Below are 24,421 nucleotides of genomic sequence, written 5' to 3' on the forward strand. Positions count from 1 at the left end.
AGAAGTCATTTTTTAATTTGTTTTTGCCTTATAAACAAAAACAATAATTGCAATTTATCTTTCATTATTATTAGAAGTATTTACATAGTAATTTACATCTTATGACCGTCATGGGACATATATATATATATTTAGCAATACTTGTTTTTTTAGTAATTTACATCTTATGACTGTCATGGGACATATATATATATATATATATATATATTTAGCAATACTTGTTTGCACGTATTTTGCTTATCATTTAGTGTATCAGTTTTCTTATACGTTTAAATTTAATTTGTTTCAATATTTACCTATTTTAGCGAGCTGTTGTAAACATTTCTGCCATACTTTAGCTTCATCTGGGTCAAATGTCTTCCGGTCTTTTCTCGTTATTACCGATGCTAACTATTAGCTTACTTATCTCACTTTTCGTCATTTCTGCCATTGATTCTTAATTAGCTCTATGTTAGAATCTCCGGCAAATTCATTAAATAAACGTTTTAAGAATCTAACTGTTGGCTATCATCGGGTTATCTACTTTCACCAATAAAAGAATCTAACTGTCGGCTATCATCGGGTTATCTACTTTCACCGCCTTGAATTGTCCCCATATTTCTTCTCATTAATGTCTGTACTTTTTCTGTACATTTTGTATTGTTAATTTTCATCTGAGTTTTGAGAAACATGCTTTATTTTTTTCTGTAATTTTTAAGCTTTATTATCTAGCTTTTAGCATTTTCTCTAATAAATTTGGACCAATTGTTCTGTATCTGTCTATTTGGTTAATGCATTTTCAGATATTCTTTCATACTGATTTGTATGCCATTCTGCTCATATAGAAGATATTATACATATATATTCCTGCAGTCAAATTTCTTTTAGGTCAATCATATTTGGTTTTCAGTTAGCTCTGCGCTTTGAACAGACATCACTGCTAAACAGGACAGGCTGTGGTCAGGGTAAGAACACAAAACGTATTAAAATAAATGTGAGCAGCATAGGAGACACCCCACTTCTCACCACACTGTATCACACCTTTCATATAATTTCCTGCACGAGTGTGTGGTTTCACACGTCCGCCTGCTTATCTGGGGGGAAGAAATTCACCAGCACACACTATAAAGGTGGCAGGTACAACAATGTGAGCATGTGTGTGTGTGCGATTTCAAAGTGCAGCCAGGAGAAAGCAGTGGAAAAATAATTCCATGTGAAGAATTGTAAGAGATTGAGAAAATCTGTTTAAAAAAAAGTGATGCATAAAAGCACCCTCAGAACCTCTGACGGGTTCAGTCTCAGGGGTAGATATAAAATGTTAAGGTGAATAAGGTGAATTCTAAATAAGACAGGAAGTGAGAATGTTTTGTAAGCTTTTAATCATATGTACAAACCTGTCAGAACTGGCAACAAACAAAACTCAACAATAAAACATTAAATCTGCCTCCTATTTTTTTAATAAAGAAATAAACATTTAACAACTGATCTACATTATAAACAGGTTGCTAGTCCATATTAAGGAAATGTACAGACCACTGACGTACCATCATGACAATGTAAAATGTGTGTCAGATACTTGAAATGTCATAAATCAAATTTATTTTCTAGAGTCTTAGTGCTGCGATGGTGTTGAAATGCAAATGGCTGAGGCGTCCAGGAGTCTGAAGGTCTCACAGCTGTGAAAGGAAGTGACAAAAAGGAGGTTATTAAAAAAATGTAATCACAAATATTATCCAAACATTTGAACTTTACCACCATGCAACATTAAGGAAAGATCCACAAAAAAGAAATTTTAAATGCTGTTAGCATTTAAAATTTAAACAATGCATTTTTCTGGTCCATAATTTATATATTTTTTATTTTTATAGGGTTTTTTTAACATTTCAATGGAAGTGTTTTTTAGTATTTTTAGTAAACACTGGACAACATGGATTAGCTACCACATTGTTGTCTTGTCAGTTAGCTAGCTTGTGAATTTCAATAAATGTTTGACTATATCTTGGCTAATGTATCTTTTTAGAGTTACTTTAATACTACATTCTGAAGATTTAACTTTTCCTCAAATACATTTTAACTTAGTGGCTTAATGTTTAATTTATTCAGTTGCAATATTTTCTGCCTAATATTTAAGCCAAGTAGAAGCTAAGCTAAGATATATTTTGCCAAATATTTTGGCAAACAGCTTTGTCAAGATTTGAGCTGCCTTACATTTTATTTCATAAAATGAGAATTCATCTGAACATTTTCAACCAAACTTTTATGAATCAAATTTAGTCATTTTGGTTCCTTTTTTCTCTAAACATTTTTTTCATTTCCATCCTTAGACGAGGCAAAGGAGGAGGTTTGAAAAATTTCTCCACAAACAAGTTTTTCTCTAATTGAAAAAAAAAAAAAAACTTCCTAAAGCGTTAAGATGTAAATTTAAGATATGCAATGAAATTAGCTTTGGTATTTTTCACAAATTTCCTTTTGAGCTTCCCCTCTGTTTTGGACCACAAAAACATCTCCTTAACCCAAAACACCAAACAAAATGATAAAACTCTGTCCACACCACCAGGTACAGGAACATGCATGTGTGCACTGCAAACATTCATAAAACATGCAATATTTAGGAAATAGATTCAATTCTTAAAGAGAGGCAGAAAGCCCAGAGGCAAATGTGAAGACGTGGCCCACACTGACAAAACAAAGCAGCCTCGTGGCTCATCAGGATACACCGTCATGCAGCACAGGAACTGGAGCGCGGGCTCCAAAGCACTTTTCACACGTATTAGTGTTCACAGATATCAACCCCTCACACATGTTAGTGAGGTCTGTAAAGGAAACAACATGTATGTAGAGTCTTGTGACACCGTTACTTACTGAGCCAAATCCCCCCCCCCCCACACGTCTGATCAGACCACAGTAGAAAGGCCTACTGCCACACGTGAAGTCTGGCTCTGGCAAAAACACAACAGCAGATAAGCTTTAAGGGCCACCACTCATACAACAGTTTTCACCACTTCCCCTTTGATTTCTCTGCATCTACAGACCAGCTTTAGAACGTACTGCACGATTTTTACATTATTCGTTTTTTTAACAAAGACCATTACTGACTAGAGGCATCAGTCAGAAGCCAAGAACTGGATTTTCTTACACTTTAAAATTAACTCTATCTACCCTAAAGTGTTTCATACAGATGGGATAAAAAAATAATAAAAAAATCTATATACTGTATATATATATGTTAAGTCGAAAAAAGGAAATGAAGAACAGAAATCACAAAATGACACATGAACTTCTGAAGCAGGGGAACTGTAACGAATGATGTGAAGTCACGCTGCTAGTAGTTTTTTGTTAGAGGTTTGTCAAACCTACTGGTTAATGTATGTTGCGTCATAAATGTTGCGTCAAACACCAGGGGGTGAATGGTTGGTTCTTGTAAAAACAATAGATTTGAAAAATAAGTGTGATGTATTGTGAAGTTGAGCTGATTTTTAAATGTGATAAAATAAAATGACTTTACAGAAGTGAACGAGTCAAAGAGTGAAATCAGAATACTGTAAGATGCTGGCCAAAATATTCAGTCAGTTATTCCTTTCATAACTGCTAGCAGCATCTCTGCTCTCAGCACTGATTATGTGTCCCTAACTCAACTCAAGGCAACATAGAAAAAGACAAAGGTCAAACACTCACTGCTGTGATGAACTTGGTTCCCGGCGGCTGCAGGTCTTCTTCTTTCTGGAACATTGAAGGAGATGCTCTGGAAGAAGGAGGTGAAGAGGAGCAGAGGAAGGAGGAAGGCTCAGTGTTGTTGTTGTTGAAGGAGTCCAGGACCAGGGCTGTGTGTCCTGCTATGGCGCTGGTACTGAGTCCCGCTACACTTTCACTGGAGGGACAGCGTGAGGACGTCTCTGAGCTCTCAGTGACTGAAGACCAGTGGAGGAGAAGAAACACAGACTTTACCTCCGGGACATTCCATAAGACACCATGTTATGTGCTGTTGTTGTCTGTGTTTAGAAACAGTGACTATTACGTTGAAAAGCAGCAAAATCAGGTTTGTTTTTTTCTTTGTAGTTTTTTTTCCTTTTTCCGCAGAATTCTGGGGGCTGTATATAAAATTTTTTTTCTGACATCCTGTCAACACAGACGGACACTCACTCATGGAGGGCTGGCTGCCAGTGTCCTGCTCCAGCTCATCCTCCTCTATGCAGTCATACGGCCACTGGGCGAAGGAGGGGACGCTGGAGTATGGATGAGCATGTGGGTGGGAGGTAGAGGAGCACAGGTGGAGGTTGAGTGAGCCCAGCAGCGAGGAGGACGACTGGCTGCTGGAGGAGGAGGTGCTGCTGTTGGAGATGGTGGAGTGTGGTCTCTTAAAGGAGGCACAGTGCTCAAACGAGGACACGGCGATGGAGGCTCTGGTCCTGGACTCTGTGGAAGAGACGATTCACAGTGAGCTGTGAGGGAGTTATTATTGACTTTTAGGTCTTTGTTAATTCACAATCAGAAGGGTGATATCTGTGATGTGGAAACATGAAGACACAGCTGATGTCTTTTTACCCCATTTGCTGACTGTGATCTTAATATTTTAATCTCAATAGGCTATCAATCAACCATTCTAACACTTTATTTCCATCCTCACCTGAACCCTTCATGATATAGTCGATGGATCTGTCACTAATAGCTGCTTCACTTGGTTTGATGTCCATGAACGGTTTACTTCCAATCCCCATAGAAACCATTTCCTGCATACGCAACTCTGAAGTCAGAGATTTAGAAAGAAAAATATGCACCTTAGTTAGCAGGCTAGTTTCATACAACATATAACATATAACAACAACAACAACAATAATAATAATAATAAATAATGCAGAAACTAAACTTCTGTGGATGTGAGTTTTTCTCAGCATTTATCCTATTAGCATCTCGTTGGCATCATGGAGAAAATATCCAGTGCTGCGCCATTTGTTATTTGGAGCTGAGCTTCAACATGGTTTAATACACCCTACTGTACATCAGTCAACATGGGATAAATAGCTGAATCTGTATGAAACAAGTCATGAAGTCGATGGACTTCCTGCTCATTGCATACAACAGACACAAAACACAATTTAACAATTTTGACAATTAACAATTTCTTGTCACTGATTACATCATAACAATAGACACACCTCTGTTTCTGAGTGCCTGTCTCCACAGGATCTTCCCAATGATGGCGGTCCAGACCGCTTTGACCTCTGCTGTGCTGGCTTGAAGTATAAACGTATCCTGGGACTTCCTCCTTCTGAACCATATTTCAAAACGCAGGCCGCTGTCACCAACATTTTCAGTCATTCCTATCTCTGCCGTCTAAACAAAGACATAAACACACACAAATGAATGCACTATCACTAATCGGACAGCGGCAGACGAGGAGCCGTTCCTGAACAGAATAATCTTACTTTGAAGGACTGCTTGTAGATATAAATGTCATATCCTCCCTCGATCTTCTTGGTCTTGCTGAAAAGGATGAGGTCTTCAAACAAGAAGACGTGACGGAGGAATTTCCTGCGTCCGCACCAGACTATAAACTCATCCTGGCAGCGCAGCTGACCCTGCTCTTTAAGGTTCACCTGAGGAGGAAACAGGAGCGTTTACGTTCGTGACAGAGAACAATACAAGGCCCACCGAGGGTCTGACCTCACGCTACTGTATACATAACAAGATGACTTCTGCACTCCAAGGATGGTCCACTGACCTCTGTCTTATTCAACTTACGTAAGGTTTTTAAACAGTCATTAAAGCAGCACATGGTCTTGGTGTTACTACTGCACTTACATCACAGCCTCTGATGGCGTCCATGGCCAGCAGGTCATTGCCGTGGCGGAGCTGGAATTTGACCAGCTCCTCTGCGGTGCGTAGATCTCTCAGCTCCTGCTCCTGGGACTGACTACACTCTTTTATCAGGTCTTTGAGCAGCAGTGCATATTTACTCATCCTCTGAATGGGCTTCAGCAGGTAGGACGCCAAATCCATCTTATCACCCAGCTCCACCTGCTTATTCTGGACACACAGACATCACAATATAGTAATAAGAAGAAAAAGCCATTAGTGTCTTTTTATTCCATGTTATTCAAATTGTGCCTGATGTGAGTCTTTCATTATTACCATATCTTTATTTATTTTGTACAGAACATTAACCCAGTGTGGACACCAAGTGTAGTTGTGTTTAAAGTTAAGATGATTTAAGGTGACACTTTATGTATTTATTTTCATTTTATCTAATGTGTTGACAGTGTCAGTTTGAAGGGGGTTTTCATACAAAAATATTTGTTTCCGTTTCAGTCAAACAGCCTCCTAGTTAATGAGAAGAAAATAAACCAGTCTATAAAAATCACTTCCTGTTTGTGACACTTCCTGAACTCTCAAACACATGTATGAGAATGACGTTCCATCATGTAAGGAATGTAAGCAGGGCCAAAGTTTTCAGACGCACCTTGAAGAATTCGTTCCCGTGGCTGCTCAGCAGAGCGTCAGACTGCGGCTTGTTCTTGCTGTACAGGGCATACATTCCAAACTGATCCTCCTGCACACAAGGTTAACAAGTCACAACACTGACGACAGGGAGAAAACAAGCCGACGTCTCAGAGAACTCTGCCAAACACTGAGCATGATTCAGCTCTTGATCAAACCATGCTGCCTCCGCTGGAACAGCATATTAGCCTGTTTTAAACAGCAGCTAAACACATCATTACCACAATGTTGACAAGAGTGAGGTTTTTAAGCTGTCAATGAGCCACCTCAGGGCAGTGGACTCACATGTTGAAGAAAACAGCTGCTGATGGACAGTGGGCAGTGAGCGCACGATTCCAGCTCCTTCAGGAAGTACTGACTGTGGAAGTCCCACAGTTTCTCCACATTTCCAAAAATGATGCTGCGTTTCCCTCTCAAGTCCTGCGGCAAGTCCAGACGCTCCATCTCAGGGAAATAGTGCTCAATGATGTAGCTGAGGGAGCGCACATACTCCCTCTCCGTGGAGATCATCTCATCCATGATGTGCTGCACTTTACTGATGAATATGTGTGACACGGGGTAAAATGATCAGAGTATTTCTGGATGACATTCCATTGCCATCAAAGTTAACATGTGCATATGACTAATGTTACTAATGTTTATACAGGAGTGCTTTCATAGAAATGTTGAGCTTTTTTCTTTGCAACCATAGTCTGCCATCTCAGCCATTTCTTATATTGACTCTGTGGTTTAAAACAGATGCAGTGATTTTCTTTCCTCACCTGCTTTGTTTCCTTCCATCTCCATCACTGTGTCTGGTGTGAATGCGAGAGGGCGTGGAGAGGCTGCGGCTGCGTCCTAACGCAGGACTTGTCACATCGGGTCTCTGCAGCTTCTTCTCTGCAGATACGTTGTTCGTCACCTCCAAACCCTTGATAAAAACACCGGTGTAGCCGTGAATGTGGCTAACGTCTGAGTGACCGCCGTCGCGCGGCGTCAGCTCGTAGCTCATAGTCTTCTTCATGATCTTCTTCATTGGCTGCTTGCGGAGACGTGCGGCTCCCAAGTAGACGGGCTCAGAGTGGCAGGAGATGGTGGAGTCGATGGTGCAGTCGCTGTCCGTGTCGTCAAACAAGGATGGACTGTGCCTCAGCTTGCTGTCGCAGTCTGGCGAGAAAGGGAAGTGCGAGGAGGAGGAGATGGACCTGGACGGGCTTTTGGTGAAAGGCCCAGCAGAATGAGGCTTATTGTCCTCGAATCTCAACGGTGTGAGGACCTCAGATAAAACCAAACAACTGTTACCATTCAATTGTTCTGCTGAGCCAAACTGACTCTCTGACGTCTGCGGAGAACTGTCCTTAGCAGAGAAGTCTTGCGATGGTGGCATCATGGCTCCAGCCAAAGTCTCTTCCAGCTGCTGTTTGGTTTTCTGACATTGGTGCCACACTGTGTTCCACTGCTGCAGCTGCTGAGGACTGTCCAGGGACTGCACCATGTCGTTCAGAGTGCTGAAGTTGTCCATAGAGAACTTGGAGGCTTCAGTGTAGTAATCCTGCAGATTCTGCACCACAGACGGTGAAAGTCTTACATCGGAATCGTCCAGACAGACGTGAAGGAAATAATCCTGACAGTGTTTCAGCCACTGGTTTGTCTACAGGTTAGAAAGGACGACAGCCGTACATCAGTGCAGTTTTAAGCCGTAATAGTTTTTTTGTCTAAATTCTAAAGCTGGAGACATTCATGAAAAAAGAAAGAAAAGAAATATATTATGTGTAATATATGTAATACCCTGCGATAAATGATTTCTGAGACTGTAGTTATAGTTGTCTCACTTTCTCTGGATTTTTGTTTTTATTATGAACAATCAAATATATATAGTAAAATATATATTTAGATAATTAAATAAATAAATCTAAACAATTATAAATAGGTGCTTAAGCAAAAAAAAAAAAGGTAATGTTTTAAGTCAGTGATCATCAAATGGCAGCCCTGGAGCCAATCGTAAGTTCTTTGAATCTTGAAAATATTGTTGTAAATACTCACTGAGTCGTAGAACTCATACAGGTTGCTCAGGACGTCCAGCTGGGCCTTTCTCTTCTCCACTCTGTCGAGTACTGAGCCCAGATGCTGCTTGAAGTCCAGGAGAGCGGAGCCTGGAAGAGAGTCTGGAGACTCTTTCACCAGCTGCAGACCGTGTCTCTGCTGGTGCTGTAAAATGACTTGATTTTAGCATCAAAACATTTTTCAGAAAATTAAACATAAAAATGTTAAATAAATAAAATAAATAAATAAATAAATGATGACACCAACCACAGACTCATTCAGAAACTGTTCCAAGCTCTCTCTCATCTCCTTGATCTTGGATGTAGACAGAGTAAGAGAGTCCAAAGGTGCGAGCTGCTTCTCTGCTTCTACACTGAACCAAAGTTTGATCTGGGGAAAAGAGAGAAAGAGAGAGAGAGCAGATAAAATTACTGGTTTGGAACTTTGTGTTAGAGAAACAGATGACAATGTGAGGAAGAGTCTGTGGTCTGACCTGTTGAGTTTGCTCTTCAAACCTGCAGACCTCCAGCAGACTCTCCAACTGTTTCTGACTCTTGTTGGACAGGATGACCAGCTTGTGGACTTCTTCATCCACCTGGTTGTAGAGTGCATTCAACATGTCTACAGTGTCTCTACACAAACAGCCGCAGGAAAAACAGGGTCAAACAAAAATGGCATCTTTATCAACTCAGTTGACTGAGTTCTTCTCTTCTCTCCCTTCACCTGTACATGTCGTTCTCACAGGCCTCCTCCTTCCTGATCCGGGCGAGGACGGTCCCTCCCTCCAAACGCAGTCTGTTCAGATGACTGTCGTCTAACACACACTTCATCAGATGCCTCTGTTGTTCTATCACCTCTGAAACCTCCTACAGGCACAAGTAAAATATACTGTAGCTCTGATCTATAGCATGGGCTTTTCAAAGCCACAAACTCTCTCAACACTCAACTTAACTTTGTGCAACATGGTATAAACAGAGAAGCAGCTGCTACAGCAGCATGTGTCATGTAAGCTGTTCTCATACATGATGCTACCTCACTGTTAATTTCTAAATATTTAAGCAACATTACATTGTTACACTATAACTTTTTCATTAAGCAGTAAGCTACATAAGTATCTTATTTCACACTGATACTCAACTATAAATACCTTTTTTTTGTTATGCTAACTTAAGGAGAAACAGATTTTGGTTTCAAATTGAAAAAGTGATCAGGTATGAGCCGATACTCCAGAATGTAAAATCTGTTAAGGTCTCAGACATTCAAAAACTGGTGTTGAGCCCGTCTCCAGGTAAAACATGAACCAAATCTACCTGGAACAAATGACAAAGAGCAATAACGAAAGAACTCCTCAGTTGTTTGTCCCTGCTGTGAACTGCTGTGTGTTCATAAATCACAAGGTCCGACAGCACACATGGTCTGAGACTGACCTGGGAGGTCTTCATGTTGCCACTGTTGCTCAACGTGTTGATGGATTCCTGAAGGGAATGGATGGCTGTGCTGCAGCTGCTGGCAAATGGTTCAACTTTCTAGAAAGACGGAACAGAGTTGAAATATTTTAATAATATTGATAATAAAGATCAATCCTGACAGGTAGTACAGAGACGCCATGTTGACAGCATGTTAAAGTGAGGCTCACACTTATTTTCCAGCTTCACAAGATCTCACTGATGTCACAAACCAGCAAACAATAATTATGAAGTGACTTATATTCATCTGTGTGCAGCTTATTGTGCAGCTTATAAAGCTTATGCATTTAAACCATCAAAGTTACCGACCCCTCCATCTTTATTTCCGAAAAAACAGTAGCAATAAAAAATACAGTAGACATTAAAATGTGAGCCACATATGCTGACACATGTTGCATAAGTCCAAAGGGAAGTTGTGGACAAAACTTTACACCCAGAACTAAATACATAGAGAACTTGGGTTAGGTGTGAAGAGACAGTCTGTGGCAAAACAAATGTGTTAGGTTCTTTACAAATGCAGTGGCTACAGTGCAGACGCCTGCGTCACACCCACCTGTCTGAAGTGGATCCAGTGATTGTGGTCATAGTGGAAGGTTCCCTCCAGCTCCCGCGTGAGCTGGGTTTGGTCCATGTGTTTGTGGAGGGCCTTCAGAGATGACAGTGTCTCGGTCTGTGGCAGGAAATAAAACAGACTCAGTGTCTGCAGAGCAACTGCTTCAAGCTCTCACTGGGTTTAACAGATCAGATTAGCATTAATTGAAAGTGAATAGTTGTGTTTAATTCACTTAGATCCTGGTTTTAGCAACAGAGATATAATAATTTGTTCCTTCATCATCCATACCTGCACATTCATGTCTCTCTCAGGTTTGGCTGAAGCCTCCTTGTCCAGCACAAAGATAATGGAGTAAAGTGCATTTGGTAATAAAGCCTGGGGAAAAAATGCAAATATTTAAATGTATTTTATATAAAATAATTAAATGTTATTTAAAAAAAATAAAAATGACACAGATGTGCTCAGCATCTGCTGTGTGAGAATAGGATTTTTAATCACTTCTAATCTCCGTGTTGTGTTGTTGCAGATGTATCAGTCTAACATCAGACAGTAACGCAACACAACGACATGATGACATGTCTCTGGTGCGTCGACTGCAGCCGACCGGTTCACAGCGTGTGGTTAAAAACAGACAAGTAAGCACAGGCTTCTCTACAAGAGCCTGGAGGCTTCACTTTTTGCACAGAAAGTTTAAAAAATCTCGACGTGCATTGAGTACAATCAGTCAGTAAAGGTGTGCTCTAAACAGGAAAAAATAAAATAAAGTTAACAAAACAAAAAAGTGTAGCTAAAAGAGATCCACTCACGCAGACATAGCATTACAGCGAAGAGATTTAGGGCTGTATGGTCGCAGGGCGTGTTGGGGGTAATTACATATTTTCCACTGTGGGCTCACCTGCAGTTCAGACAGGGATGACAACAGAGCTGGAACAGGCTGTTGCCTCCTGCTGTCGATGACAACAGTCAGACCCTGATCCTGTCTTTCCTTCCTGAAACCAAAAATATCAACGTTAGTCTTTGTCAAACAATTGACTCCATGTAGTGTTTAAGAAGAACCGGACAATGGAGGACAACTGAAAATCTGAGGCACAGATTCACAGTCATCAATAATGAGCATCTGACTGGATATGTCGCCTTATCTCACAACTCAAATCAACAACATTCAGAGAAAGGTCAAAGTCACCCATGAAAAAACAGTCGATATTATTGAGGGCAGTGAAAGTAATCGAGGTTATTATTAATAAGTCAGACAGAACAGGAGTCCTGTGAGTGAGTGACTTACCTCAGTGTGGAGTAGTAGTAGCCCAGTAAACAGGTGAGGTCACTGACTGTACAACTGTCACCTGCCCACACCTGTGCTCTGGTGCACACCTGCAGCACCGCCCTCCCACTGCGATCTCTGTTTCCTGGAAGAGTCACAATAAGGGTCAACACACACAGATGCACCCCCACCTCATCACCACCTGAACCGGTGCAAGTGTTTGGTCTAGTTTGCAATGTCTGAACTGTATATCCGGTGACCTCCTTTTTAAAACTTGTGCTGGTTTTCAAAGTGGGGAGCAGTGCCTCCTGGAGGTATAGCAGATGCAAAGTAAGGCAAATTTATTTAAACTTTAATATTTTATTTATCTGTGCAATTTCATTGAGGATTTTTAAAATATATATACATGTATATATAAGGATTGAGAATTATAAGATATAATATGTTGCTAAACAGTTCATTGGTGTTTTCAAATTATAATAAAAAATACATCTTCAAGGAGCTAAAGTAAAAAATGAAAGATTTACTGCATGGAGACTCATTTATAACACGACAAAAAAAAAGACCAATATTTATGAAACCCACAGTAGATAGGACCCTGATGGGTTGATGTGAAAATCAGTGTTTGTTCTGTACCTGGCAGGATCACAGCTCCTGATGTGAGCAGCTCTTGATTGACCTCTGACACGAGTTTGGGGAACACTGGTTTACCATCACACACAGAGGTGGAAACTGAAGCCGGTCTGATTGAAGTTCCGTTGGTGGCTTTAGGACTGTTTGACTCTTCTCCACCTGATCTGAGCGACCTGCTCTCACTGCTGTTGCTGCTATCCCGCTGGCCTGTGGAGAAAATGAGAAAATCAGACTGTAGAAGAAAGTGAACAAAACAGTGAAACAGCATCAAGAACACTTGAACTGAAGCGTTTCCTTTCACTTTGGTCTTTTCTTCCCAAGGAAACAGGTGTTTACAGCACCTATGAAGGTGTGTGATGGTGGTGAGTCCATACTGACTCACCCTCAGACCAGGTGTTTAGTCAGACTGAGTCATGGCTAAATTTGCTGTGATTACATACTCACGTCCTCCCAACCACCTCCTTCAGCTCTTATAGCTCAAGGCTTTGTTGACAGGAATGCTGATCTTGATCTTCATGAGATGTGCAATTGTTTTTTTTTTTACTCGCTCAAACCTGTGTTCGAGGCAGTGACACAGCCTCTAAATCTGACCATATAGAGGGTAAGGAAATTAATTCAATACATTTTTTTTTTCATTAGGCTAATCACAGTACTGACACAAACTACGACACTTCTGGTACTGATATGGTGTTGAAATATAAAACCTGTAACTGAGTTTGTGTTCATGTGCCCAGGTAGCAGATCTCCTCAACCAACGGTGAAACTATCAAGAGGGTGAAGCACATGTCAACAGCCTTAACTGCTGCTCTGTGGTTTGTGTGTGTGATGGACACCTGTGGTGTGTTGTCTTTTCAGTCTGAGGCCTCTTGCTCTGCTCTGTTCTGTTCTGTGACAGTAAACCCCTCGCGCTCGCCCTCCATTGTCTTTAAACAGTCCACAGTGCATTTCCTGTGCGACTCTGGCTCGGGCCTGTATGTTTGCTGCATGTTTCCTAAATTGCTTTGTTTTCACAGGAAGTGATAAAAGCCTCCTGAGTATTGTCCTGTGTGAAAGTCTGTCCTTTTGCATGCGAGCTCCTCTGATGGACACATTTTAACTCCTAACTTTACTGATGAAATAAATACGTCAACGGTAAACTGTATGCTTTTGAAACTGAGACAGTGTTGCTTCATTCTGCGTGTAATTCGACCCCTGTGTAGTATTTTTTGCAGGACTAGTGTCAGTCAGTGCAAGTTAAGTCTCGTGTTACTGCAGTGAAAGGACTCTAAGGACACAGGCACAGTTTGAGAAGCTTTCTGCTGTCAATCCCCAGTGGCTGATTGGTTCACAAAGGAAACTTTTGTAAATGAAGCAACCCATCTGGGATCAACACAACCCCCAACCCCAATAACACTGTAGGGTCATCTCATTCTGGACGTGGGGGTCCCTGTGGTCAGTTTACAGGACCCTTTTGTTGTCTTTGAAATGTTGTTCTGGGAAAACCTGCTTCTCTACATTTGAAACATAAGCTCACTCTGAGGTCACGGTGTGACTTTACTACTGTACTGATCAAAATTAGTGTGAGTCTGTAACAGAATATTCAAAAATATTAGTGTATACAACTCTTTTCCTCCCAGAAACTGTGATCTAACACTAAAAAGATTTTTTTTTTCAATTCCCAGAAAAAGCTTCTACAGAAACATCAGAATTATCCCCTTGGTGATATCCTCACATGGCTGCCCAATTTGAAGCAACAGAAAAGCAAACAGACAGAGAGTGGTAAAGAAAACACAGCACTGTGACTAAATGATATGTTTCCAGGGCTGGAGCGATACCTGCCCTCTGAACAGGCCAAAATACACAGCGTGGGCTCTGAAAAGCACTTGACAGTTGGTTTAATGCTGCAGAGAGCAGACCTGCCTCGCTGAAATCTTCAGCTCCAGCCACCACATGTGAACTGTTGTAACTGGTCCTGCTGCAGGGTATGAATACACGCCCTGGTGAGAAAACCACTATTATCCAGTGATTAAAGAGTGAAACTTGGTTCTCACAGCCTCCGGCTGTACTATCTGATAAGTGATAGATGATGAGCTGCGGACTGATGATTCAGTCGACGAAAGACAAAACCTGTCAACTGGTAAGGTTCTGTAACGCAATGTACTATTACACACTTGATAAATAGGGCTGTCCAATTATTATTATAGAGTTTTCCCCCCGATTCCCAAAATTCCTCGATATGACAAAAATAATCCTATAAAATACTATTATAATATCAAGTCAAGTCAGTTTTATTTGTATAGCCCAAATTTCCATAACAGATTTGTCTCCATGGAAATTACTAAACAAACTACTGCTGTGGCTACTAATTGAAAGAGTAGGCTAACTATGGCTGTTATGCTACAACTACGTTCACCCAAAAAGTTTCATTAAACAAATCATACACACCTGACTCCTCTTTGTTGCTTCTCCTTTCAGAACCAGGAAAAAGTGCTTCCACATCCAGCCTCCCAAAACGAAGAGCGTATCCATTCATCAGTTTTTTGGGTGATATGTTTGCCGAGCCTCCAGAGGAGGATCGTTCCCTGTGGCCTTTGACCTGACCAGCCTTGTTAGTCCTCTCAAGTGATTTTGAGCGTCTTTCTGCTCTCCTTTCTGCACTTCGTAACCCTCTCTGTAAATAAAGCAAAGGTGTGCTGGGCCTGGAGTCGTCACCACTGAGCCAGCCCCGGCTTCCCAACCTTCGTGATAAATGTTCTCTGGAAGAAGAAGAGGTGGTCGGCGATCGAGTTTCTGGGCTGCTACCAGTTGTCACAGTTCTCTCTCTCAGTACAGAATTGTGCTCAGATGTTTCCTCCAGGATAGACTCAGAGCTGGACTCAAGGCTCATGGGGTTCTGTAAAGCCTCCATGTAAGATTTTCTAAAAAGTCTCCTGCTCTCAAAGGCAGCAGAGTCCCTCGAATGCCGTCGCCGGGGGCTTGGGTTACTAAGGTGTGTGCTGAAGGAGAGCATCTTGGACACTGAGGCACTGTCTTTGCAGTCACTGTCCTCACGACCCTGTCCCATCCCACATGGGTCAGCGGGTTTCTCTACATTAACAATGGGTGTCACAGGGTCCACTGTGCTGTTGTTCAGGTCTGTGTGGTCCGTGTTCGGTGAGGTGGTTTCAGAAAAAATGGAGTCTGCTCCCTGAGAGTGCAAAGACTCTTTGGAGCTGCGATGGCTGTCCAACGTCCCTGTGGACCCGCTTGTGCTGCAGGTGCTAAGGTGGCCCCGGAAGGCGCTTCCGCTGCACCGTGCCTGCATGATGGCGTCCGACGTATTGCTGACAAACAGAGGGTTGACCACGTTCTTCCAGGGGGTCCGGTACACAGAGGTCCCAGTGGTGAGCAGACAGTTTTGTAGTGGGTGCAAGTTCCGCTCGCGTGTTACATTCTGCAGAAACTCAGCCGTGAACACGCTGCCGTACATGCTTTCCGCAATGGGGATTTCTGCAATGGCCTGTCCACTGGAGGACAAACATTTTATCACAAGCTTGGCAGTCTTCCGCCCTAATGGAACAATCTGGAAGTAGAAGTCTCCTTGTTTCAAACGGACTTTGTGCAGAGGAGCGAGCTGCAGAATGACTTTCTCATGAATGCAGAGAGGCCAGCCCTCATGACAGAACAACAAGCCTCGGAATTTTACCTGAGAAAAGAGAAGAAAAGGACAAGACAGTCTCCTTTAGTTTTTATGTATTACATGTATTTAATTTAAACTGAATAGTATTTATGTTGCAATATATTTCATATTCTTACTCATTACTCATAAATTAGTATTGTGGAGAACAGCACTGTAATGTTGTTTTTTGTGTCGACCCTTTTAATTAAATATTTGAATATTATACTTTTAGCTATTTAAAGGGACAGTTCAACAGGAAATGTGCTAGTCCTTATTTTCAATAAATGCAATGTATTTCTAGATTCAGCCAGTAACCTTGATTTCATTTGAGACAACTGCAGACTTCATATGTTCACCATGTGACAATCAAAGACCAAAAAAAAAAAAAATCAATCCCTGTCAGCGACTAGTCTGAAGAGGAAAACCTGTTTGTTCAGCCCTTGTTTTACAGCAACAACTCTTTGGAGTCACAGCATAAATAAAGACACAAACATGTAGGAAGGACATGGCGCTCAAGGGATGGTATTTTTGATTTTTCCCATGAATGTTGAGGCGAAGGAGGATGTGATCTTCCTCTGAAGCCTCTCGTATTGCCTGCAATACAAAGACTTGCTGCACAGCAGTTTGTTCTCAGAGGCTAGGCTTAGCTGACACTGTTGCTTTATGGCTATCCTCAGTGTATTCAACAGTGGGATGAATACTCCGGAATAAAGTTTCACTGCTTTGGTCAGAGTCCTAACCTGCAGCAATCAAAGCTTCTGGAAGCAAATATTGAGTTTCACATGGGACACAAATGTCCACAGCAGTGTCTCACACAGACCACAGTTACTCTCCGCGTCCCTCTTCAGACAGCGATGGCTACTTTACAGCGTGTTTTTAGAACAATTATCAGCTCTGTCTCTGTTGGCTGCTCCTCCTTCCCACTCAGCAAAGAATATTCTCACTCTCCAATGCTGCTTCAAATTCTTTTATCAAATAAAAAACATTTCTTCTTATCACAGCAGCTGTTATTTTTATGTCTTTCAAATGAATTCTTTTGCCACACCACAGGCCTATGGGAAACAACCCTGAGAACAAGGTTTTTGCTGGTGTTTTTATTGCTTTTTGTTTTCTCGTTCTTTCATCTGAGTCTAACACAGCCAACAGATCAGTGGGAAATTGCTAAAGTTAGTAGCAGGTAAATCTGGGGCCAGGTCAAACCTCGGAAGGAATTCAAAAACAAATCTAAGAAAGCATTCTCAGGTTTCATCCCATAACTTTCAGTATAATGTCAGCAGTGGCAGCTACTCACGCAGGTCTCTTGTTGGATGATCTGCAGAATCCTTTTGGCAGGAAGCAAGAAGTCGATGAGGCAGCGGAGGCCGTCTCCACGATACTGCCGCTCCACCACACTGAAGAGCTGCCAGAGGACAGTGGCAGCCGTAGCAGTGAAGGGGCGGTACAGGGCTGACAAGGTGCTCTGGATGCAGTTGTCCAACGACTCAGCGTCCTGAAGGGACAAGGAGACAATTCAAGATGGACGTGTTTAATCTTGCCCTTGGTGCAGTCAATGGGTTTTGTTAACAAAGATGAGAAAGACACAGAGACACACTTTTGTTTGTTTGTTTTTTAAATACAACAAAGCACGACAGCATATGACAACACAGGGATTTGGTTTGGCTTCTTGAAATATTTATGAACAAAGAAGAAAGCCTTTAAAACTTAATAAAGTGCTGTCTATTGAATTAAACTTGCTCTTTGATTTTTCTTTTGTCAAGTTCCACGCACCAAATGCTGTTCCCAATTTGTGGCATCTTTCTTATTCCGCATAGTATGGAATCATTTGAAATGCCTGTAAATCAAGACAGTTCAGAATAAATTGGAATAAGTAAGGTTACTAGACTTTCACCCAGAAACAAAACTGCAAAACGTTGGCTACAATAACAATCATGTAAGTTGGGCAAAAAAGAAAGAAAAAAAGAATAAATATACCCTGACAAAAACATATACAAATAACAAATGTTAATATTAAATAAGATATATTTTTTTATTTAATGTCCACTTTAGGGACAAATTACTCTACTCTTCGTATCACAGTGAACCCTGAACTTGAACTATGTACAAATGTACACACATTGGCATGTTGTACCTTAACTGATCTGGAAACAAACAATTTTTCAGTCATGTGATTTGTAGCGACTGCCTGTATTTAGCCAGACAGTCGGGGAATTTTGGCATGTCAGGAAACACGACACATCAGTTGTGATGTCTTTCCATTAGTGAAGGGAAACACCTGGTCACAGTGACGTCACCATCAGCGGACACAAACAGTTGAACTGGAAAGTTCACAGTGAACTCCAGGACAGTGTGATGTTAGCTTCTAATAACAACCATGTGAACACTGTCCATTATCTGACCCCCCTCCATGACACGTCGACCACAGCGGTCCAAATCACAACAGATGACTTAAACAACGACTTAACTGTTAAAACTTGTCCATAATTGACACTATTCAATAGAGAGGTTCTGGTTCAAGATGACCCTGTGGGTATGTTACCAGTTTGTGACTTTCCTCTCAGCGGTGAGAGCCAAGGACACACATCGCCCCCGCTATCTGTCCTTTTTGAGTGGAACACAACAGTGGAATAAAGACATTTGACTCCGATGATAACCACACAGACTGATAGTGATGTCAGAAAAACTCCCACACTATGTCAACACTATCATTTAGAGGGGTACTCAAATACAAATCTTAGAGGTGCCACGGTCAGGCCACAAGCCATAATATTGCCATATTCCAAAATCACAAAAACAATAAAAATGTCTTTTCATTTCCACTTTGACATAAATAAAAAAAAACCTCTGCAAAGATTCTTAACCAGGACGGTTAAAGAAACATTTTCTTCAGTAGTATAGACACAAAGGATCAAGGTCAATTTATGCTCTTACTGCTAGCTAAGTATCGATTAGCGCATTGCTTCAAAAGTGAAAGTAATACAGTGCCGTTTTGCTTAAAGCCATTGTTGGAACAGCCACAGCAGTCTGTTTACATGCGTTAACTATAGAAGAACAGCCTCATTTCACATGTCTAGCTCATTCCCCGCAAATAGGAGGCTCACAGGCCACATGTGGACCACAGGCCACCGCTTGAGGTCCACTTATGTAGACACAGAGGCTGCCTGTTTAGCAACTTTTGCTTAGATGTGTGCACTTTATTGTAGAAATTGTGTAACAAACAAGACCGTGCTGCGATAATTAAGCCTGGCAAGATCCCGTGCTTGGCCCTACTCTAGGATCTGTCTTGTTGATCTACGGAGCTCAGGACCATCAATTAGAGGAGAGTGAGTACAATTTAGAGCATTGGTACACATGCCATCGCTCCACTACAAGGCCCTCATTGTGCACTCCGCCTCTCTAAGTGCTATGTGCTGTACAGTATTGATGCCCTGAAACAAAACGCCCACCACCATTAGCAGTCAGGCTGCTTTTAGCGACACAAAAAAAATGTCTCTGGGCATTAGTCACTTGTGCAGCGGCAGGAGAAGAATAACACCAAGTTTTACTGGTGGAAAGCTAACAATGGGAGGAAAGCCCTCTCTGCATGGTTAGACAAGTTTCTTTTCAGGTTCCCAAGCTGGATATAAACAGTGGCAGTGACTGGAGCAGTGTTTTTAACAGAAAATGTGCTCAACATAGCAAATATTTAAGCTGCTTAATCATTAAAAAAAAAAGAAGTTATTTAACCTGTCTTACAGACCGTGGCTGTGCTTGTCTTCTAGATTAGTTAAACACACAAATCTGACTAACAGTTGCATCATGTTGATTGAACATTTAGATTAATGAGAACATATTACATCATCACTCTAGATATATGACACCTGGGGCTGAATATGTAAAAGCCTTTATTGTCTAAAAACATTTGGAGAGTCCTGAAGAATGTCACCAGGAAAGTTAGAGACATGTGGACATAGAGACATACATGTCTCAGCAGAGTCACTGGGCCGAGACCTCAGCGCTCTGTATGTTTGTCTGCACTCACAGCCTCGGTGACTACAGGAATGAAGAGGAAAGTCCCACGTTTTCTAACGCTGTGTCTTTGTGCGCAGCAGTGATGGAGGACAGAGGCCATAATGAATGACTCCAAGCTGCAGGTGGGACACAACCAGCTGTTACAGAGCCGTACAAGCCAGGTAAGTAGGCTAAACACATGGGTAGGTGGGTGGTGTCTCCACCCACTGCATCCAGTAGCCCTTTCACATCCGGCTAGACTAACTCCGCATAAAAGTTGGTTAAGGATGCAAGAAGTAGTTTTACTTTAGGTAATGAAAATGTTTTATGAGAAATTACAAAAAGAAATCAAAATGTACTCAATTTCTTACTCTTACTTTCCAAGTCTAAACACTGCAACCAGAGAATTGTTTGTTTGGGTTTTTTTGGGGTGATTTCATTTCAAATGTTCTTTCAGTTTGGGAAATTGCAGGAAAAAACATTCAGACGTAGCTAGATCAACACTCGAATTAACAAAAAGACGAGTTTGCTCTGATTTTACATGTGTATTTTTTAAGGGTTCCTGATCAAATAAATCACACGGCTCAACACCTTTCAGATATAATGATAAAACTTTTGAAAACGTGGCGGACACTGGGCCACACATATTCAGTTCTACGTATAAATTATCTTGGAATCATTTAGTTCATACATACATTGTACATTCAGGAGATTATCAGTAGGTTCGTCAAGTTAGATGTAGAAGAACGGAAGATGGAATTCAAACTTGGATGGATGAACTTGTTGATGAAGGCAAAGAATGTGTGGTGACTAAAGTTATCCTGACAAATAATTCTGAATTTTAAAAAAATGCCAATTGGTTTAAATTAGTTCCTTAAAATGTGATTTCTCAGATTACCTTATTACAAAGACTGTGATTAATACGTGTGTTTTTTATTTGTGTTCTATCACTAAAACACTTGGCTTGTGTTTGTGTGAAAATGCCAACAGTGAACCAAGAGTAAATTCTGAAACATATGAAAGGAGAAGAGAAGTAAAGTGGAGGTGGTCGCTGACACATTTAATGGGTCACAGACACAAAAGGCGCTGACTACCTGGCCTCCAGTGGAGCATGAAGCCACCAGGGGAGTGTAACAGGAGAGCCCCCAACACAGACAGCTCGCTAACCAAGCTGCTAACAGCCTCAAAGACAGCAGGCTAACAAAGCCAACAGGTTGCTCAGACCTGCCCTGCTGCCAGGTGCCAGGACGTCAACAAAGGAACACACTGAGAGCTCAGTGCAGGGCCCGCAGTTTGACTCTGTTTGATCTGTAACTGCTGGAAATCCAAGCTTATGAGGGGAGCATGGATATGAAGTCAGGGAAAAGATCTGCACACAGTGCTCGTGACTCCAAGTATTTTTGGCAACATCCGTAGCAGGTATGAGTTACAGAAAGACAAAGGTGATCAACTATGGCAACTTGTTGAAGCCAAATATTTGTCTGTCGGATTAAATTTACTTGAACTGATCATGGAGTACAAGACATACTGTGTAAATCCTGAAACACATGCCTGCATACTGTATGTACTGATAGTATTGATAGAATTTAATAGTAGTATTTGGACAACATGTTCCCTGATAAAGATGTTATATGGACGTCTAAATCAAATGCTATAACTTCTGTTTTATTAGTGGACTTACTTTAGGCTATTGTGTGACTGAGACAGACCTTTTTCTTATCTGTATTAGTTTCTGACCTTCTTGCGTTGCTGAATTTAAGTAGCCATTTCTTAAAACCAAGTTAGGCCTACTAGGTTATCTTTTTCCACATGCTAATTTGTAGCTACAGTACCACCGAATTTGAAGCAGCTTTGTTTAGCATTACCTTTTATTCAGCTAATTTGTAGTTATGTAAGGCTGACTTTAGCCTCAACTGAATATTTTAAGCCTTAACCAGCAAAGCTAACAGTTGTACTATTGCAACTATATGGTTTGTTACAGGATATAGGATAATCTGTTCTGGTTGCGTAAGATATGGAAACCTGTAAATATTTAAAGGGATTGTTGAAAAAAATGACATTCTCAAGATATATTTTTTCAAAATTTTCAGCATTTTGCCTGACATTCTGCTACTTTGCAGGTGCAAACGTAGAAAATAAACACACTCTTCGACGGTGTGTATGTACAGTGTTAGAATAGCACCGTAAAGCCATACTTTACTAAATGTTATCTCCCAAGACAAACTTTAACTCTGTGGGAAGAACAACAGTAGAAATCAGGGGGTGATAAAGCAGCTCACCTGTTTTAACACAAATGAGATTTATGACTATTTCATGTCGGCCATGAGTGATTTTTATATTGAAAATCTTTACAAAAGGATAAAAAACTATTACTATTTTACCTTTTTATGATAACATTTTTTGGTCACATATAGATTTATATAGATTTTCATACAATCCATGTAAAGCTGTGACACACATAGTGAAATGTTTTGTTCATGTTAAAAACAAACACTAGTACTGACTAACCCCATGATGTGTGTGTGTGTGTGTACATATTTTTCCTCCTTCTCTTCAAATGCATGTGATGTCTGTGATGTTTTGACTGCCGACCAAGTCAAAATATCAGGTGTCTACAAGTCCAGACATTAAAAACATCAATCTTTTCCAAGAAGCCAGGTTACCAGTCAACACAGACGAGATGAGGGAAAACACTCGGCCTTTGATCGCTCAGGAAAGAAGACTTTGACAAATTTGACAAAACGTGTTTCAGTAATGAAGGTTTTCATACCTTGATACTCAGGTAGTTGTCACAACTCCGGGACTTTGTTCTGGAGTGCATTTTACCAAGCGACAGCATTTAGAAAAAACAGACCCAGAAAAACAACAGAAATCCTCAGAAAAGCATCCTTAACTCCCAGCACAGGAAGAATCCAGTGTGTGATGTTGGTGTTGTAGGTCATAGCTGTGATATCAACAGGTCCAGAGCCATTTCCCTCCCCTCTCTCCCTCTCTCCCTCTCTGGATCCCTCACTGTGTTTTGCTGTCGGCAGCTGGAGCAGACTAAACTCCTGTCGGAGCGTGAGAGAGGCAGAGTGCTGGCTCCCCCGTCACTCATCCTGCCTCCTCCCTACAGCATGACCTCCCCCGCCCTGCTGCTGCTACTGAAGCCTATTCCAGTTGGATAAATGCACACTGCTGCAACTTCACACTCATCATTCAGAAAAAAAACACACACACACATGCACGCACACACACAAACACTACCTTACTCGCACACCCCCACTGCCCAGAGTCCCAACACTCCACCCCAGTAGGGGTCGGACTCTAAATCCTCTCTGTGGCCTTCCTGACCCCAGCTCCCCTACCTCCACCGGCATCTCCCCTCCACCCCTGTTGCTACAATGGTCTCTCTTTGTCCTGACAATACAAATGGACTAAGGTTTCAGCTTATTCTGCTGCTTTTCAAAGGGAAAATAGAAAGGAAGACATCAGCAAAGGACCATGGCTCAGGTCTCTCTCTGCTATGACGTTTCCCTAAAATATAGTCAGGGGAAAATCTGCAGCTTTAAATAACACTTACTGACATATGTGTCTGAAACATCTTGTCTCACAGGGGAGGGCGACACTGATGCAACACTATTAGGATTAAACATTTCTTAAGTGCTGCTGTAACATGCATGGAACTTTAACTACAGTTTTTGTGAACACACTGTGGTTACGTTCAGAGTTCACGACTTGTTGCTCAATTTAGGATTTTTGTTCGTTCACATCATAGTTTAAAATGTGACCGCGGTCGAACTCTTACTGTGAACGTTCAGCAGCCCCACGTGAGCAGAAGACATGACATTACACTGCGTCGAACTCGTGAGCAGAAGACATGACATTACACTGTTTTGTTTTTTTTATTACAAAAGTAAATAGGAAAAAAAGTTTTAAAAAGTCTGCAATCAAGTAACTTGATTTGATCACTTTGCCATTGAATGGAGAACCTCCTCAAAGCAGCTGTGAGGGAAATGTCACTCTGAAAAATATTGGCATATTTAAAACTAAATATTATTTAAATAAATAAGATTTAATAAATCAGATCTGTGCCACTTATGCCTGCAGCATTAACATAAGTCTGTCCTTGCATGCACAAACAAAATTATCACAAAAAAATTAGTCCTTAGTTTTCAGCAAATTTAAGTTTCAAGACTTCCAAGGTATCCCTGCCATTTCTCTCACTGCAAATCTCTCAGACTTTCCAAGAATGAGTGTCTGTCAATGACCATGGTCTTCTGTTCACACCACTGAGAAAACTCCAAAAATTCAGGTTACACTTTTACTTCACTATCTCATGTCCTTAAATAGTTTTGTCTCTACTGATGACATTTCCAGGGACATATTTAGTGAAGAATTGACACAGG

The 24,421-nt window shown here is 41.2% G+C and overlaps 1 protein-coding gene across 2 annotated transcripts; it reads right to left on the minus strand.

The window, feature by feature from the left end:
- Positions 1 to 720: 720 nt before the first annotated feature.
- On the minus strand, positions 721 to 23,277 carry plekhg4b (pleckstrin homology domain containing, family G (with RhoGef domain) member 4B). Of its 2 annotated transcripts, XM_008323314.3 has the most exons (24): positions 22,804 to 23,277; positions 17,338 to 17,535; positions 14,834 to 16,073; positions 12,413 to 12,616; positions 11,798 to 11,921; positions 11,411 to 11,504; positions 10,804 to 10,890; positions 10,516 to 10,632; positions 9,924 to 10,022; positions 9,220 to 9,362; positions 8,990 to 9,128; positions 8,764 to 8,886; positions 8,497 to 8,661; positions 7,236 to 8,104; positions 6,760 to 7,009; positions 6,437 to 6,526; positions 5,779 to 6,003; positions 5,403 to 5,573; positions 5,133 to 5,310; positions 4,604 to 4,720; positions 4,120 to 4,392; positions 3,655 to 3,887; positions 2,842 to 2,918; positions 721 to 1,655 (listed from the first exon to the last, which is right to left on the minus strand). In XM_008323314.3, the coding sequence occupies exons 1-23, from the start codon at positions 22,870 to 22,872 to the stop codon at positions 2,874 to 2,876; spliced, it is 5,253 nt and encodes a 1,750-aa protein (XP_008321536.1). In that variant the 5' UTR covers positions 22,873 to 23,277; the 3' UTR covers positions 721 to 1,655; positions 2,842 to 2,873. The 2 variants fall into 2 exon arrangements, with proteins under 2 accessions (XP_008321536.1, XP_008321537.1); XM_008323315.3 differs by lacking the exon at positions 2,842 to 2,918 and having other exon boundaries at positions 22,804 to 23,275.
- Between the last annotated feature and the right edge of the window lie 1,144 nt (positions 23,278 to 24,421).

This window comes from Cynoglossus semilaevis, chromosome 13, assembly GCF_000523025.1.
Source record: "Cynoglossus semilaevis isolate Cse_v1.0 chromosome 13, Cse_v1.0, whole genome shotgun sequence".
In the NCBI taxonomy this organism is placed as follows: Eukaryota; Metazoa; Chordata; class Actinopteri; order Pleuronectiformes; family Cynoglossidae; genus Cynoglossus; species Cynoglossus semilaevis.